We start from the raw sequence: 16,015 nt of genomic DNA, 5'->3' as shown, positions 1-16,015 counted from the left end.
CTCCTAGAACTTCCTACAGGTTTGTTCTTTGTGCTCTGAGGTCAGTGCCACACACAGCCTCACATGGCAGGGCTCCTGCAGACTGTGTGTGCGCTGGGAGAACAGATCCTAGGAGGGAATCACTGCCCACAATGTATGCAGAACTGTTGTTTTAAGCAGGTGGAAATCATAATGGATTACAAAGATGTTCAGTGAGTAACCCCTCTATGCATGGGCACTAGGACTTCTATGCACAACCTGGAGAGAATCTCTCCCCATCTCCTCAGTGCTGCAGGAACCTCAGAGGAAGGAAATCCTGGAAACCAGGGAGGAATCACATAAGAGGAAAGATGCAGTGACCTGCACAAAAGAGGCCATGTGTCCATGGGGACCTGTCAGTGCTTTGGACTTGAACCTGATCTAAGAAGAGTTTGTGTAGAGACACTTCATCAGGCCAGACCCATGAATAGCCAAGAGAGACATGGACAGACTCACCCTGAAGAATCTGAGTAGAGCATAGAGTCTGCCTTCAGATGATGGGAAGACATATAAGGGGACACTTGACTTGGTCCTAATGCAGGAACCAGTGGACAGAGCAGTGAGGAGGCAAGAGCTGTCTCTGATGAGCTCTGGTCACCATGTCACACAATGGTGTGTCTGTGTCTGGACATTAGGGGGAGCTCAAGGCCAGTTTCAGAGGAGTCAGGGGTGATCAGAGCTGGGACCTGGCACCTGGCACTGCCTGTGCTTTCTGCTCAGGGCTCACAGCTGTGACCTCACTGATGGCCCAGGGACCTGACCACGCCCAGCGAGGGATCTAGAGCTCAGGTTCTCATTTGCATGGATGGACCCTCCCTCTCTCCGAGGATCAAGAGGGGAAGGGAGACATTAGGGGAGGTCTGCTCAGCTGTGGGCCTGCAGAAGGAAGGAAGGATCCGCGATAACCTCCACCATGGCCTGGTCTCCTCTCCTCCTCATCCTCCTCGCTCACTGCACAGGTGACTGATGTGGGGACAGGGGAAAGGGACACACTTTCCTGGGAGGACAAAATGGGCCCTGCTTCTTCCTCCTGTCTCTATACCAGCATCACCTTCTCTGTGTCTCTCCCCCTTTACAGTGTCCTGGGCCCAGTCTAGGTTGACTCAGCCGCCCTCAGTGTCTGGTTCTCTGGGCCAGAGGGTCACCATCTCCTGCGCTGGAAGCAGCTCTGATATTGGTGGTTATGGTGTGAACTGGCACCAACAATTCCCAGGAATGGCCCCCAAAACCATCATCTATAGTAATAACAATCGACCCTCCGGGGTCCCAGATCGATTCTCCGGCTCCAGGTCTGGCAACACAGGCACCCTGACCATCACTGGGCTCCAGGCTGAGGACGAGGCCGATTATTACTGCTCATCGTGGGACAGCAGTGCTCGCACAGTGGTCCAGGCCTGTGGGGAAGTGAGACAAAAACCTGCTTTCTCATCTGTAAAGAGAGGGAACAGACCAGCAGTCGCCTGCTCAGCTAGGCCTGTGATGCTCCTTATTCCTTTGCTGATACTCTGGGCCCAGGTCCATCCAGCGACACCTCGTGTGACTGAGGCTCTTCCTGTCCCTTCTGTTCTCAAATTCACTCTGAGCAGACCATTCTTAGACAAAGAGTCTTCATGAAACAGATGTTTTTGTTTTGTTTTTTGTTTTCTGGGGTATTTTGCTTCTAGGCTGGATCATATTATTTTTTCTTTTTTTTTTTTTAAATAAATGAAACATTTTATTTTGCCTCTGAACTTATCATGGGACCTCAGTTACACCCATGCTCTTCTTGAAGAAAAAGTCAGTCTTGTTTGCATATGATATTTTACCCAATTGGTTATAAATGGTGCTGGTTAGTTTTTGTCTTAGTTCCTGATTTGAGAAATAGATGCCAACTTAAAATTACAAAATTATAAAAATAAACCCCAAAAATTTTGTCCATAGGAAAAAAACTGCATGTGAACGTCTATAGCAGTTTCATTCCTAAACACTAAAAATTGAAAGCAACCAGAAATCTGCACATGGATGTTTTTTCCAGGTTTATCTCTAATCACTCAAACCTGGAACCAACTAAGATGCCACCAAATAGGTGGTACATTTATAAAATGGGATATGACTCACAGGACGATTAGAGTTATAGCACATACTGGAAAGGGCAAAACTCTCGAGAGTATAAACATTTGTGGTTTCTGGGGGACTGAAAGTAGAAAAAAAGTTGATCATATGAAGAGAGGAAAATGTTTCCCAGCAATACAATCATTCTATATGTTAGTATAATGACACTGAAATGACACTATGGCATTGCCAGAACTCATTGAAAACTGTACAGCCACATGGCAGAACCTTAGAGTGCACATGCAAAAAACTAATTTAGGAGAGTTGGGGCCCATGATGGAATGCAGAATGTGACAATTCTATTGACTTCCAAGGCAAATGCGTGAACCCACCTCAGTGCAGGGGTTGGGAGAAAGCTGCTGAGCTGTGTGACTTTGAAAATGGGTGGAGCCTCTACATGTAAAGATGTAAGAAACTGCATGCAAGTTCTGAACTCTAGTAGATAAGGTGGTATCCCATGGGGGAACAGGTAGATTATTTTGAATTGGCTGCACTATGTACTGGAACGGAACAAGCAGGTAAATGGTGGTGGTGGGGCCAGATTGCTCACTTTAGGAATGGAAAGTCACAGCTATAACCAAGGGAAGAGACTTAAGTGAAGTGTGTGGTCATGGATTAGAGCTGGAGACGGCAGTTTGGAATCATGTGTAATATGGAAATAGTCACCAATATGTGCACATTGTTGGGTTAGTGTACTCATATATATGCCTTTGTCATCTGAACAAGACTGGAAGCAATGATGCCTCATAGGCATGAGATGCATTTTCCCACATACTGCTTTCTAATACTGTTCTCCAGGGAAGAGATGTAGGCTTCTTTGGAGAAGTGCTTAATTCCTAGTCAGGAATTACACAGGATGAGCATAGAGTACACTGTAGTGTCAGAAAGTGAAGAATCCTTCAAAACAAACACAAGCACATCAGTGCACACCCACCACATACATGCAAGTGTGTGTGCGTGTGCGCGCCCCCCCCCCCCACACACACACACAATGACAGGGTGTGTCAAGGACCTCATGAGCCAAATTAAAGGGCTCCCATTGGGCAAAACTGGAAAGATTTGAGCAACCAAATAAATGTAATAGTATGGGGTTAAAACTCAAAGTCTAAAATATCTGTCCATGATCCATATTGTTAACTGGTTGTATAAATGAATAAATGGAAGGAGAAGAGACATATTCCCATGCAGATATTTCAAGGAACAAGTGTAAATACTTGGCCCTGAAGGATGTCAGGCATAATCCCCACTCAGTAAGTATGGACAAAGGTACAAAAAAGAAGGAGAGTCTAAGAAAGTTTCACAGTAAGAGAAGCTTAAGGAAACATCATGACTAAACATCACAAAGAATCCTTGAACTGGATCTTAGAACAGAAGAAGAACATTAGGTAAAAACTAAGAAAATCTGAATAAATTGTTATGGGTTAAACTGTGTCTCTACCAATTCATATGATAAAAAGTTCCCCCAAATCTTATATTTCAGGATGTAACCTTATTTGAAATGAGATTGCTGCAGATCTAATTGGCTAAGGTGAGACCACTAAGGTTTAATTGCATGTGTCAGAATTCTTTTCTCTCTTTGGTTTTCCCCTGACTCTTTGGTTGGAGTGATGGTCAATTGTGTATGAATATTTTAGAGAACAGAGCCTATGAACCCATTCTTCAATTTCATAGAAGGCCTTGAGATTACAGAAAAGAAATATATAAAATGCTGTTTTCTTTTTAAGGTCAATCCCTAGGGCATTTACCAAATAAACATGATTAAGGCTAAATATGGGTTGGGTACCTTATCCTGGAGGCCCTCTCATGTAGAAATGGAGAAATTCTAAGACGACAGAGGGCCCTTGTACAGTGTAATGGTTTATACCGGTCCTCATACCGAGAACAATTATAAATCTGGACTAATAAAAAGGAAAATGAATCATATGTATGTCAGAGAGACAGAAGAAATAATGAATTCCCAGGGTAACTGTAAAGGGTAAGTGAAAACCCAGCCTGAGAAGCATGAACAGTAGACACGTTTTGGTTGAAAGCATTTTAGTCTCATGACAAATGCAGACATCAAATCTCAGGACCTGTGCAGGGGGTTATGGGATGTAACAGGACACTCTCATAATACAGCAACATTAGTCTCCCTGTAAGGAAAACTCAAACAACCTTTTTAAATTTTTTTATTTACTTAAACTCAATTAGTTAACATGCAGTGTAGTGTTGGCTTCAGGGGTAGAACCCAGTGATTCATCACTTACATATAACACTCAGTGCTCATCCCAACAACTGCCCTTCCTAACGCCCATCAGCCATTTAGCCCATCCCCCCACATACCTCTCCTCCAGCAACTCTTAGTTTTTATGATGTATTTAAGAGTCTTTTATGGTTTTCTTCCCTCTCTGTTTTTATCTTATTTTTGCTTCCCTTCCCAGTGTTCATCTGTTCTGTTACTTAAATTCCACATATGAGTGAAATCAGTCTTTCTCTATCTCACTTAGCATAATACACACTGGTTCCATTCACATTGTTGTAAATGACAAGATTTCATTCTTTGTGATTGCTGAGTAGTATTCCATTGTATATATAGATACCACATCTTCTTTAATCATTCATCAGTCGATGGACATCTGGGCTTTTTTCATACTTTGTTGATTGTTGATAGTTCTTCTATAAACACCAAGGTGCATATGCCCCTTCAAATCAGCAGTTTTTGTATCTTTTGGATAAATACTTAGTAGTGCAATTGCTGGGCCATAGGGTAACTCTATTTGTAATTTTTTGAGGATTCTCCCTACTGTTTTCCAGAGTGGCTGCACCAGTCTGCAATCCCACCAACAGTGCAAAAGTGTTCCCCTTCTACACATGCTCACCAACACCTGTTGTATTTAGCCATTCTGACAGTTGTGAGGTGGTATCTCATTGTGGTTTTGATTTGTATTTCTCTGATGATGAGGGATGTTGAGCATCTTTTCATGTGTCTGTCAACCACCTGGATGTCTTCTTTGGAAAACTGTCTATTTATGTCTTCTGCCCATTTCTTCATTGGATTATTTTTGGGAGATGTTGAGTTTGATAAGTTCTTTATAGATTTTGGATATTAACCCTTTATCTGATATGTCATTTGCAAATATCTTCTCCCATTCTGTCGGTTGCCTTTTAGTTTTGTCGATTGTTTCCTTCACCATGCAAAAGCTTTTTATCTTGAAGTCCCAATAGTTCATGTTTGCTTTTATTGCCTCCAGAGACATGTCTAGTAGGAAGTTGCTGTGGCCAAGATCAAAGAGGTTGCTGCCTGTTTTGTCCTGTAGGATTTGGGGTTTTTGTTTTGGGTTTTTTATTACTATAATTTATTGTCAAATTGGCTTACATACACCACCCAGGGCTCATTCCAACAAGTGCCCTCTTCAATACCCTTCACCCATTTTCCCCTCTTCCCCACCCCCATCCACTCTCAATTTGTTCTCTTAAATACAGAGGCAAACCCTCCCTCACTGTAACTATTTTTTCCCCTTCCCTTCTCTCATGGACTTCTGTTAAGTTTCTCAAGATCCACATATGAGTGAAAACATGATATCTGTCCTTCTCTGACTGACTTATTTCACTCAGCATAATACCTTCCAGTTCCATCCATGTTACTGCAAATGGCATGATTTCATTCTTTCTCATTGCCAAGTAGTATTCCATTGTATATATAAACCACATCTTCTTTATCCATTCATCATTTGGTGGACATTTAGGCTCTTTCCCTAATTTGGCTATTGTTGAAATCACAGCTATAAACATTGGAGTACATGTGCTCCTATGACTTAGAACTTCTATATCCCTTGGGTAAATTCCTAGCAGTTCTATTGCTGGGTCATAGGGTAGTTCTATTTTTAATTTTTTGTTTTCGAGAGCAGCTGCAACAGTTTGTATTCCCACCAACAGTTCAAGAGGGTTCCCATTTCTCCACATCCTCGCCAGCATCTATAGTTTCCTGATTTGTTAATTTTAGCCACTCTCACTGGTGCGAGGTGGTATCTCAGTGTGGCTTTGATTTGTATAACCCTGATGATGACTGATGTTGAGCATCATTTCATGTCTGTTGGCTATCTGGATGTCTTCTTTGGAAAAGTGTCTAATCGTGTCTTCTGCCCATTTTTTTCAATAGATTATTTGTTTTTGGGGTGTGGAGTTTGACAAGTTCTTTATAGGTTTTGGATACTAGCCCTTTATCTGATATGTCATTTGCAAATACCTTTTCCCATTCCATTGGTTGCCTTCAAGTTTTATTGATTGTTTCTTTTGCAGTGCAGAAGCTTTTTATCTTGATGAGGTCCCAATAGTTCATTTTTGCTTTTAATTCCGTTTCCTTTGGAGATGCGTTAAGCAAGAAATTGCTGCGGCTGAGGTAAAAGAGGTTGTTGCCTGCTTTCTCCTCTAGGGTTTTGATGGTTTCCTGTGTCACATTTAGGTCTTTCATCCATTTTGAGTTTATTTTGGTGTATGGTGTAAGAAAGTGGTCTAGTTTCATTCTTCTGCATGTTGCTGTCCAGTTCTCCCAACACCATTGCTAAAAAGACTGTCTTTTTTCCATTGAATACTCTTTCCTGCTATGTCAAAGATTAGTTGGCCATAAATTTGTGGGTCCAATTCTGGGTTCTCTATTCTATTCCATTGATCTATGTGTCTGTTTTTGCACCAATACCATACTGTCTTGATGAGTGTAGCTTCGTAGTAGAGGCTAAAGTCTGGGATTGTGATGCCTCCTGCTTTGGTTTTCTTCTTCAATATTACTTTGGCTATTCAGGATCTTTTGTAGTTCCATATGAATTTTAGGATTATTCTAGCTTTGAAAAGAATGCTGGTGCAGTTTTTGATTAGGATTGTATTGAATCTGTAGATTGCTTTGGGTAGTATTGACATTTTAACAGTATTTATTTTTCCAATCCATGAGCACGAAATAAATGTTTTTCCATTTCTTTGTGTCTTCTTCAATTTCAATTTTAGGATCTCTTGTAGGGCTGGTTTAGTGGTGATGAATTCCTTCAGCTTTTGTTTGTTTGGGAAGACCTTTGTCTCTCCTTCTAGTCTGAATGACAGACTTGCTGGATAAAGGATTCTCAGCTGTATAATTTTTCTGTTCATCACATTGAAGATTTCCTGCCATTCCTTTCTGGCCTGCCAAGGTTCAGTAGATAGATCCGTCACAAGTGTTATTGGTCTCCCTTTATATGTTAGAGCGTGTTTATCCCTAGCTGCTTTCAGAATTTTGTCTTTATCCTTGTATTTTGCCAGTTTCACTATGATACGTCGTGCAGAAGATCGATTCAAGTTACGTCTGAAGGGAGTTCTCTGTGCCTCTTGGATTTCAATGCCTTTTTCCTTCCCCAGATCAGGGAAGTTCTCAGCTATGTTTTGTTCAAGTACCCCTTCAGCCCCTTTCTCTCTCTCTTCCTCTTCTGGAATTCCTATTATACGGGTATTGTTGTGTTTCATTGCATCACTTAGTTCTCTAATTCTCCCCTCATACTCCTGGATTTTTTTTATCTCTCTTTTTCTCAGATTCCTCTTTTTCCATAATTTTATCTTCTAGCTCACCTATTCTCTCCTCTGTCTCTTCAATCTGGGCTGTGGTCGCCTGCATTTTATTTTGCACCTCATTTATAGCATTTTTTAGCTCCTCATGACTGTTTCTTAGTCCCAAGGTATCTGTAGCAATAGATTCTCTGCTGTCCTCTTTCCTTTTCTCAAGCCCTGCGATTAATTTTATGACTATTATTTTAAATTCATGTTCCGTGATATTGCTTAAATTGTTTTTGATCAATTCGTTAGCTGCCGCTCCTTCCTGGAGTTTCTTTTGAGGAGAATTCTTCCATTTTATCATTTTGGATAGTCTGTGGGGTGGCACAGAACTGTAGGGCACTTCCCCTGTACTGTCTGGAGTAACTTGTGTTGATGAGCGGGGCCACAGTCACACCTGATGTCTGTTCCTAGTCAACCGCTGGCATCACAGTCAGACTGGTGTGTACCTTATCTTCCCCTCTGCCTGGGGCAGGACTCGCTGTGGAGTGGTGTGGCCCCTGTCTGGGCTACTTGCACACTGCCAGGCTTGCGGTGCTGCTTGTATGGGATCTGGCGTATTAGCCAGGGTGGATCCGCAAGGTGCACCAGGGAGGGAGGGGCAGGCTCAGCTCAGTTTGCTGTCGGTGGTCCCCTGTGGGAAGGGCCCTGCAGCACCAGGAGGGAAGCAGGCAGACCCGTCCAAGGGATGGATCTACAGAAGCACAGCGTTGGGTGTTTGTGCGGTGCATGCAAGTTCAGTGATGGCAACTGGTTCCCTTTGGGAGTTCAGCTCGGGGATGGGAAAGGGAGATGGCACTGGAGGGCGCCCTTGTTCCCCGGGGAGCTGAGCTCTGTCTTCTGGAGCTCAACACCTCTCCCACCCGGTGTCCTTTTGCCCTCCAGCTCCCCGAGCAGGGCTGTTGACTTTTATAATTCCAGATGTCAAGTCCCGCTGGCTGTCCGAACTCATGGAATCCGGCCCCTCCGCTTTTGCAAGCCACACTTGGGGGCTCTGCCTTGCCTGGCGCGCTGCCCCGCCTCTGCCCCGGATCTCTCCCACCAGTCCGTGTAGTGCGCACCACCTCTCCACCCTTCCTACCCTCTTCCATGGACCACTTGTGTACACTTGACTCTGGAGAGTCCATTCTGCTAGTCTTCTGGTGGTTTTATGGGTTATTTAGCAGATTTGGGTGGAATCTAAGTGATCAGCAGGATAGGTGAGCCCAGCATCCTCCTACGCAGCCAACTTCTCCAAACAGCCTGCCTGTATATATAAAATTCTAAAGATTCTACCAAAAAACTGTCAGAACCAAGAAATAAATTCAGTAAAGTCACAGGATACAAAATCAATGTACAGAACTCTGTTGCATTTCTATACACTGATAATGAAGCCGCAGAAAGAGAAATTAAGAAATCAATCCACCTGGCTCTGGTTCTCACTGTGGCTTAGCCTCTGGGTGCTCACAGGCCCTTGGGGAGCCCCAGGTCAGGCCCCACAGCTTTCGCTCCATCCCCTCCTGGGGTGAGATTTCCAGACAAGGGTCAGCTTCAGGGTTCAGGCTGGGGCTGGCCAGCCAGGGGGAGGGGGCTGGTTTGCATGAAGGGTCTCTCCCTCCCCTTGGGCTGCTGGAGGCAATAAGAGAGACTCTAGGAGCCTGGCTGAGGGACATTGAGGACACACTGCTGAGCAGGGGTCTCCACCATGGCCTGGGCTCCTCTCCTGCTCACACTGCTGGCTCACTGCACAGGTGGCTGGAGGCTGGGATCGGGGCTGGAGATGAGAGGACTGTGGAACCATGTATGGGCCCTGTCCACTGACCCCTCTCTCTCATCCCGTGTCTCTCTTCTGACTTGCAGGGTCCTGGGCCCAGTCGGTGGTGACTCAGCCATCTGCAGTGTCCTAGCCTGTGAATAAGACTGTTACCACCTCCTGCACCGGAAGCAGCAGCAATGTTGGGGCTGGAGGTGTGTCCTGGTACCAGCAGCTCCCAGGCAGTGTCCCCAACATTGTCATCTATGGTAGCAGTGCTCGGCCTGCGGGGGTCCCGTCCAGACTCTCAGGCTCCAGGTCAGGGAACGTGGCCTCCCTGAACATCTCTAGGCTCAAGCCTGGGGATGAGGCTGATTATTACTGCTCAGTGTGGGACCACAGTCTCAAAGCTCACACTGCTCCAGGCCTGTGGGGAAGGGAGACCCAAACCTGCTGTCCCCGCAGCAATGGACTTCCTGTGAAGCTCACACCCCTTGGCCGACACAGCTGCTTCTTTCTTCGTTTCTTCTAAAAGTGGAGTCTTAGACAAGGCTAGGGAATTTCGTCTAGAAATAGTGTCCTTGTTCTCTCAAATTGTGCCCGGAAACCCAGCCCTACTCTGCAAAACATTGTCTCATTTTCTTCCGTTGGGCAGGATTTACTGCACACCTGGGGGCAGGCTGTCCTGGGAATTGAGTCCCCGTTGGGTCAGACCCTGGCAGGTTTCATGTGTTCCTGATCAGGATAGACGACTGTACAGAGATCCGTCCCTGCACACCCTGTGGTGAACACCAAGTATGTGCCAGGCATGACCCTTGGGCTTAGGCTCGGCGTGAGTGCACTAGGGACAATCTATGTCCTCATGTTGCTGAAAATGTCCTGGGAGAGAAAGAGGACAAAGAAGTATGAATAGCAACACATAAGATGTTTCTGGAGAGTGAACAAGGGTGAGGCAGTGAGGTGGACCTGGAACATTGGGGGGGGGGGGGCTGACAGGAAACCCCCGAATCTGACGTGCTGTGATGATGTCTCAGTGCTGCATAGATGATCAAGGAGCCAGAGGGGAGCGTGAGGAGGGGACCAGGCATAGGCTGTTGACTGTGTCCCCATCAGACCCCTCCCCCTCAGGTCAAGGGTCCAGGCTCGGGTCCTGCTGGAAGAGCTGTGCTGAGAGGTGGGTCCCAGGGAGCCACCTCTGTCTTTCTGACAAGGCAGAGCTGCCTCTTTCCAATCCCTTCCCTTGTGGTCCTTGTTGATGGACTCCCCCATTCCCACAAGCAGTAGACAGAAGAGGAATCCAGGGGAGGGCCCGGGGGTCTGACCCTGCTCAGTAATCTGGGGTCAGAGGGAGGAGGAGCGCCCCAGGCTTCCCAAGCCATGGGATGTGGCTGGTCCAGGCTTCTGTCTGCCTGCTATGCCAGCCGCAGGACACATCATTCCTCAGGGGCCAGGTCTCTGGTCACCATGTCCTCCACTCATGTAAACCCATGAGGGAGGGTCAGGATCTGGGGAGGCTGCTGTAGGGAATGGAAGGGTGGGTGGGGGTGAGAAGGTTACAGCCTAGTGATGGGCCCTGAGGTGAGGGATCTCCCCCAATATTGAGGAGGGGGCCGTGGAGCTGGCAGGAGTCAAGAGGGCCTTCCCTTCCCCCAGGTGTGATACTCACATTGTCTTTCACATGCTTTGTCACCTGTAACGGGGCTAGAAAGGGGTGCTGTGGGCACGTGTGTAAACCACACGGGTGAGCCCAGAGCTGTGGACCCAGCACCTGACAGCCATCAGGAGCAGCTCAGTAACGAGGGTCCAGACAACCACGGGCCTCTAACTGGGGTGCCAGTTTTGTCACAGAGGACAGGATGTTTTCGGGGTGTGAAGGTATGTGGGATAGAATGGAATAATCCATGTGGTTTTGGCCAGCAATCAGGGACAGAAGTCAGGGCCACCAGGGGGCCAGCCATCAGTGTGCTCGCTAGAGGATACTCACCTGATAGGACCTGGGGCTCATCACCACCCAGGCTGCCTGTGCCCTTAGGTTAGCTCCTCTCTTCTTCCTCTGGCCCATTCCACCTGTGAAATCCCAGGGCATGGGAGCTGGACAGACATACAGCAAGGGCGTATCTGAGTGCAGCAACTCCACCCACATGGGAATTTCTGGATACAAGGAGACTTTCAGGAGCCCAGTCTCCATAACAGAGCTTTAGAGGTCAGAGTCTGTGTGTCCATCATGACCTGGGCCCCTCTCCTCCTCTCCTCCCTCCCTCCCCACACAGCTGAGAGCCAACCTCATCCAAGGTGGGTGGGAGATGTGCCAGCTCTGCTCCAAACCCTCACTCATTCACAGTGGACTCCTGCCCTGCTCAAACTCCTCTGGGTCCCTTCAGAGTGTCTGTGGGCCAGGCAGGGCTGACTCGGCAACTGTCAGTGATCAAGGTCCTAGAATGATGGCCAAGTTCTCTTATACTGGACACAGTAACATTGCTGGCAATGAGGCAGACGCTTGGCTTCAGCAACACCTGAGCCATGTCCTCAAACTTCATTTCAATGGAAGAACAAACATCTAGCCCTCTGGGGTCTCCACAGAGTTTCTGGATGCAGGGCAAGCAGCCTGGCTTCCCTGAACATCCCTGGTCTTCAGCCTGAGGGGGTCGCTGTTTATTTCCGCTCAGCGTGGAAATGCAGCCTTGGAGTTGCACAGTGCCTCAGGTCAGTTGGTTAGTGACACCCCAACCCTCAGCTCCCAGGCGTCACCCATCACCTGAAGACCATGTCACTGGTCCCTGAAGAGACAAGAGCTGGGTTTCCGCTGACAATCCTGTGGACCACTCAGGATTGGAAGACATAATAATGTGAGGATAAAAGGTCAGATCTGCAGAATCAGCAAGTGCATGGGAAGTATCATTATGGATCTCTTTGGCCTTTGTGACAATATGTACATTCACGTGCTTTCCCAAAGGGGAAACACAGACTTCAGGTTTAAGTAAATGGATACTTATTTTTCCAGGTCTTTCTGTTCCATTTGGAGATGCTGAATTCATGTGTTCAGCTGGTCCATCTCTCTTCCTTCCAGGAGACATGTTCACCAGGGTCACCAGCCCCCACCCTCCCCTGTTTCTTGGGCCTTGGCACATGTTCTGACCTCTGACCCATGGCTTTCCCCCTTCTGCAGGGACATCGGTTGGGTCACCTTACAGATCCCACCTTACATACCACAGCTGTGCTCAGACCTCTTTGTCCCGATTCCCCATGCACACCGCACATGCACATGGGCAGTATCCCCGTCTGTATGTCCTTGGGTCACCCTTTGTGTCCTTCCAGGTACCACATGCCGTGTCTGACTACAGGAGACACAGTTGCAGCTCCAGATATACAGTTGACAGAGGTGGCCTTTTGCGATAAATCATAGTCTTCACTGACGTGCTCTGCCCTGAACACCTGCTCTCCTGGGCTGAGGCTGATGGACAGGAATCCCCAGGAGAGTCTCTATCCCTGTGGACAGCTCATCCCCCAACCATCTACGGGCTCCACTCAGCGCTTGGTCAGGACACTGATTTTGTGACATAGCCTCAGTGCTGCTCTCACGGAGCTCAAGCCTCATGGGGACAACAGACACAAACCCCCTGTGCTGTCAGGGGTGGGCTGTCACTCCCTCAGTCACTGCAGTGGTACCTCTATCCAGGCTGCACTCTGAAGGAAAGTCTTGTGTCCCAAACCAGGGCCACAGGGGCTGTGATCTCAAAGACAAAGCCTGTCCCTTCTCCTCCTCTCCATCACTCAGATGAGATAGCTTTGACAGAATCTTCGGGGTCCAGGTGGCCTGGGGTACTAGAAATTCATTCATCTCGTCACGGCTTGTTGAATACATAATTGCTCTATACACAACATGATGCACACAAATTGCGGGGACTGTAGCTGTTCCCACTGCAGAGAGTGGTCAGCCCCAAATCCTTTTGCCTTAGAAACTCTGTCTTTTGGTAATTTTATGAGTATTATGGTTCTGAGTGCCTAAGTAGAGACCCCTCAAAGGGTTTCACTGGGCATCATGTTGACCTTTCCTACTTGGAAGATTAGACCCACAATATAAATGAGTGATTTTAGAAAAAGGATATAAACCCCTCTTATACTGAGAACAGAACAAATTCCTGCACAGCAGGACCTTTCTCTTTCCCAGGAGGGTCCTTCTCAGGTTACGGAAACACAGGCATCAGGGAAGCCAGTGGTGGGAAAAGAGAGGTTCGCCCAGAGACCAGCAGGGGGCACTGTGACACCGTATCTGGGGCTTTCTGCAGGACAGGGGCATCCAGCTGGGCAGTCCTCCACTGACAGAAAGCAAGGACTGGGCCCCTTGCGTCCAGTGGGGCCAGGGCAGGTGTGTCCGGTCAGGACCTGGAGGAGTTCCAGGACCTGGGCCTGTGTGGTCCCCACAGCTGCTGCCTCCAGGCCCACCCAGGGGGAACGCAGTACATCAGGAAGTCTCCAGTCCAAGACCACAGACCCTGTGTGTGCACATGGAGAAGAGGGAGGGGTGGGTCTCATTTGCATGAGCAGCCCCTCCTCTGTGACCCTGTGGACAGGGGATAAGACAGGCCAGGGGCAATCCAGCCCCAGCTCTGTGGCCTAAGAAGGGGGTCTCTGTGTGTCACCATGGCCTGGATCCCCATCCTCCTCGTGCTCCTCTGTCACTGCACAGGTAGGGACAGGATCCAGGGCACCAGGGTGGGCCTGCAGCCAGAGTCAAATCCCTCTGGCTCAGCTCCCTAATCTCATGTACCCTGTCCCTTGTCTTCCTTCTGCTGTGTCTGTGTTTGCAGGTTCCCTGTCCCAGCCTGTTGTGACTCAGCCAGCCTCCCTCTCTGCATCTCTGGGAGCCACAGCCAGACTCACCTGCACCCTGAGCGGGGACATCAGTGTTGGAAGTTACTACATATACTGCTACCAACAGAATCCAGGGAGCCCTCCCCAGTATCTCCTGTACTACTACTCAGACTCCAGTACACAGTTGGGACCTGGGGTCCCCAGCCGCTTCTCTGGGTCCAAAGATGCCTCGGCCAATGCAGGGCTTCTGCTCATCTCTGGGCTGCAGCCTGAGGACGAGGCTATTACTGTGCAATCTGGCACAGTAGTGCTGGTCACAGTGACACGAACTCATGGGGAAGTGGGACAAATATCTCAGCCTGCTCACATCCCTGCACTCTGACTCTCTTCCAGTTGAAAATAACTTGAATGCACACTCACTGTCTTTGGAAGTAGCTTCTAGGTCACAATACCCTTCCTCATCTCAGTGTCCTATTCAACCTCTTTGTACTGTCAGGAAAACAAACAAGCCAACAAACAAACAGGCAATAAAGAAACCCACGACAATGCAGACATTTTGTCTGGTGGTTAAAGTGTAAAGCTCAGAGAGTGTTGAGCTGGCCCTTTTTCTCTTTACAAAGGCACATCCACTGTCTTAGTTTTCTAGTCAGAGTCTGGACCATCGCAGCAGGTGGACAGTCCTCCAGAATGTGGACTCTGTTCCTCCAGGGATTGGGGCAGAGGCTCCCTTCCCTCCAAGCTCCTGTGTTCAGAGCTGGCTGAATAGCTGTGTGTTCCAGGTAGGATGTACTAAATAAGATTGGTGCCCAGGGAAGACTCACAACAGAAGAAATAGCAGGCACAGAGCTGGCTGGGCAACCAGGCCAGCTACTTGCCCCTTAAATTGTGACGTTGGGGGAGGGGGGTTAGCCAGGGGAGAAACTTTAGTTGTCAGCAAAACTCTCAGTGGTGCTTGTGAAGGCAACATGCAGGGCTCCATCATTGCTACAAAATGCTGAGTCTGCTCTTGGGAAGGTGGGAAGTAGATCCTACAGATGTGAATTTACCAAAGCTGACACCATCAGGCACTTTGGGTACCCCTGTGTTTGGTTTCCTGAATTCCCGGCCCTGACTCTGTCCTCCTCTCTTCTCCTGTGACATCAGGGCTCATCAGTGATCCAAGCAGCAGGGAGGCTGTGGGGCGACAGGGCAGGATGTCCCCTATCTGTGGACAAAGAAGTCCAGTCCTATGTCTCTCCAGAAAGAAGTTCTTCCATTTGTGACAACATGGATGAACCTGCCAGATATTACCCTAGGAGAAATAAGCCCTACAGAGAAAGAAAAAATGCTATATGATCTCATTTACATGTGGATTCTATAGGAAAAATAATTTTAAACATTACTGTCAAGTTTTGCTGATGATGATAAGTTAGAATAGGGTACCACATACCAGGACAAGAAGGATATTTGTATAAGTACAGCTTCTTACATATAATTTGATTTTGAACTGATAATTTATAGTGATGAGAATAAACACAAGATTTATTACTTTAATCACTCTGTATTGTGCAATTCAGAGATACTGAGTATACTCACAATGTTTGTAACCACCACAACTGTCCATTTGCAGAACTTTTTCATCATCCCGAGCACCCAACAGGGGAATGGGTAATCTGGAATGGCAGAGGAGCCAGGCCCCAGGAACCCATGCCAATGCAGGAAGCAGCAGAGGGCAGAGGGCAGCTCCCATGGGGGCTCTTGGCAGATGTGGCCTGATGCGGCTGAGACAGTCTTTAGGCTGGGCTTCTTACCCCAGATTGACCATGTGGATGC

The 16,015-nt window shown here is 47.6% G+C and overlaps 1 pseudogene and 1 gene segment (V, D, J or C); both read left to right on the top strand.

Moving 5' to 3' along the window:
- The first annotated feature begins 915 nt into the window (after positions 1-915).
- Positions 916-8,565, top strand: LOC122232723. The segment is given in 3 exon segments: positions 916-977; positions 1,097-1,422; positions 8,545-8,565. Coding segments are annotated over 3 exon segments (393 nt in total).
- A 5,447-nt stretch (positions 8,566-14,012) lies between these two features.
- On the top strand, positions 14,013-14,647 carry LOC122232568 (annotated as a pseudogene).
- Positions 14,648-16,015: the final 1,368 nt, after the last annotated feature.

The sequence above is a fragment of the Panthera tigris genome, chromosome D3 (assembly GCF_018350195.1).
Source record: "Panthera tigris isolate Pti1 chromosome D3, P.tigris_Pti1_mat1.1, whole genome shotgun sequence".
NCBI classification, from domain to species: Eukaryota; Metazoa; Chordata; class Mammalia; order Carnivora; family Felidae; genus Panthera; species Panthera tigris.
The sequence above is the reverse complement of the archived record's forward strand: the minus strand, read 5'-3'. Positions and strand labels throughout refer to the sequence as shown.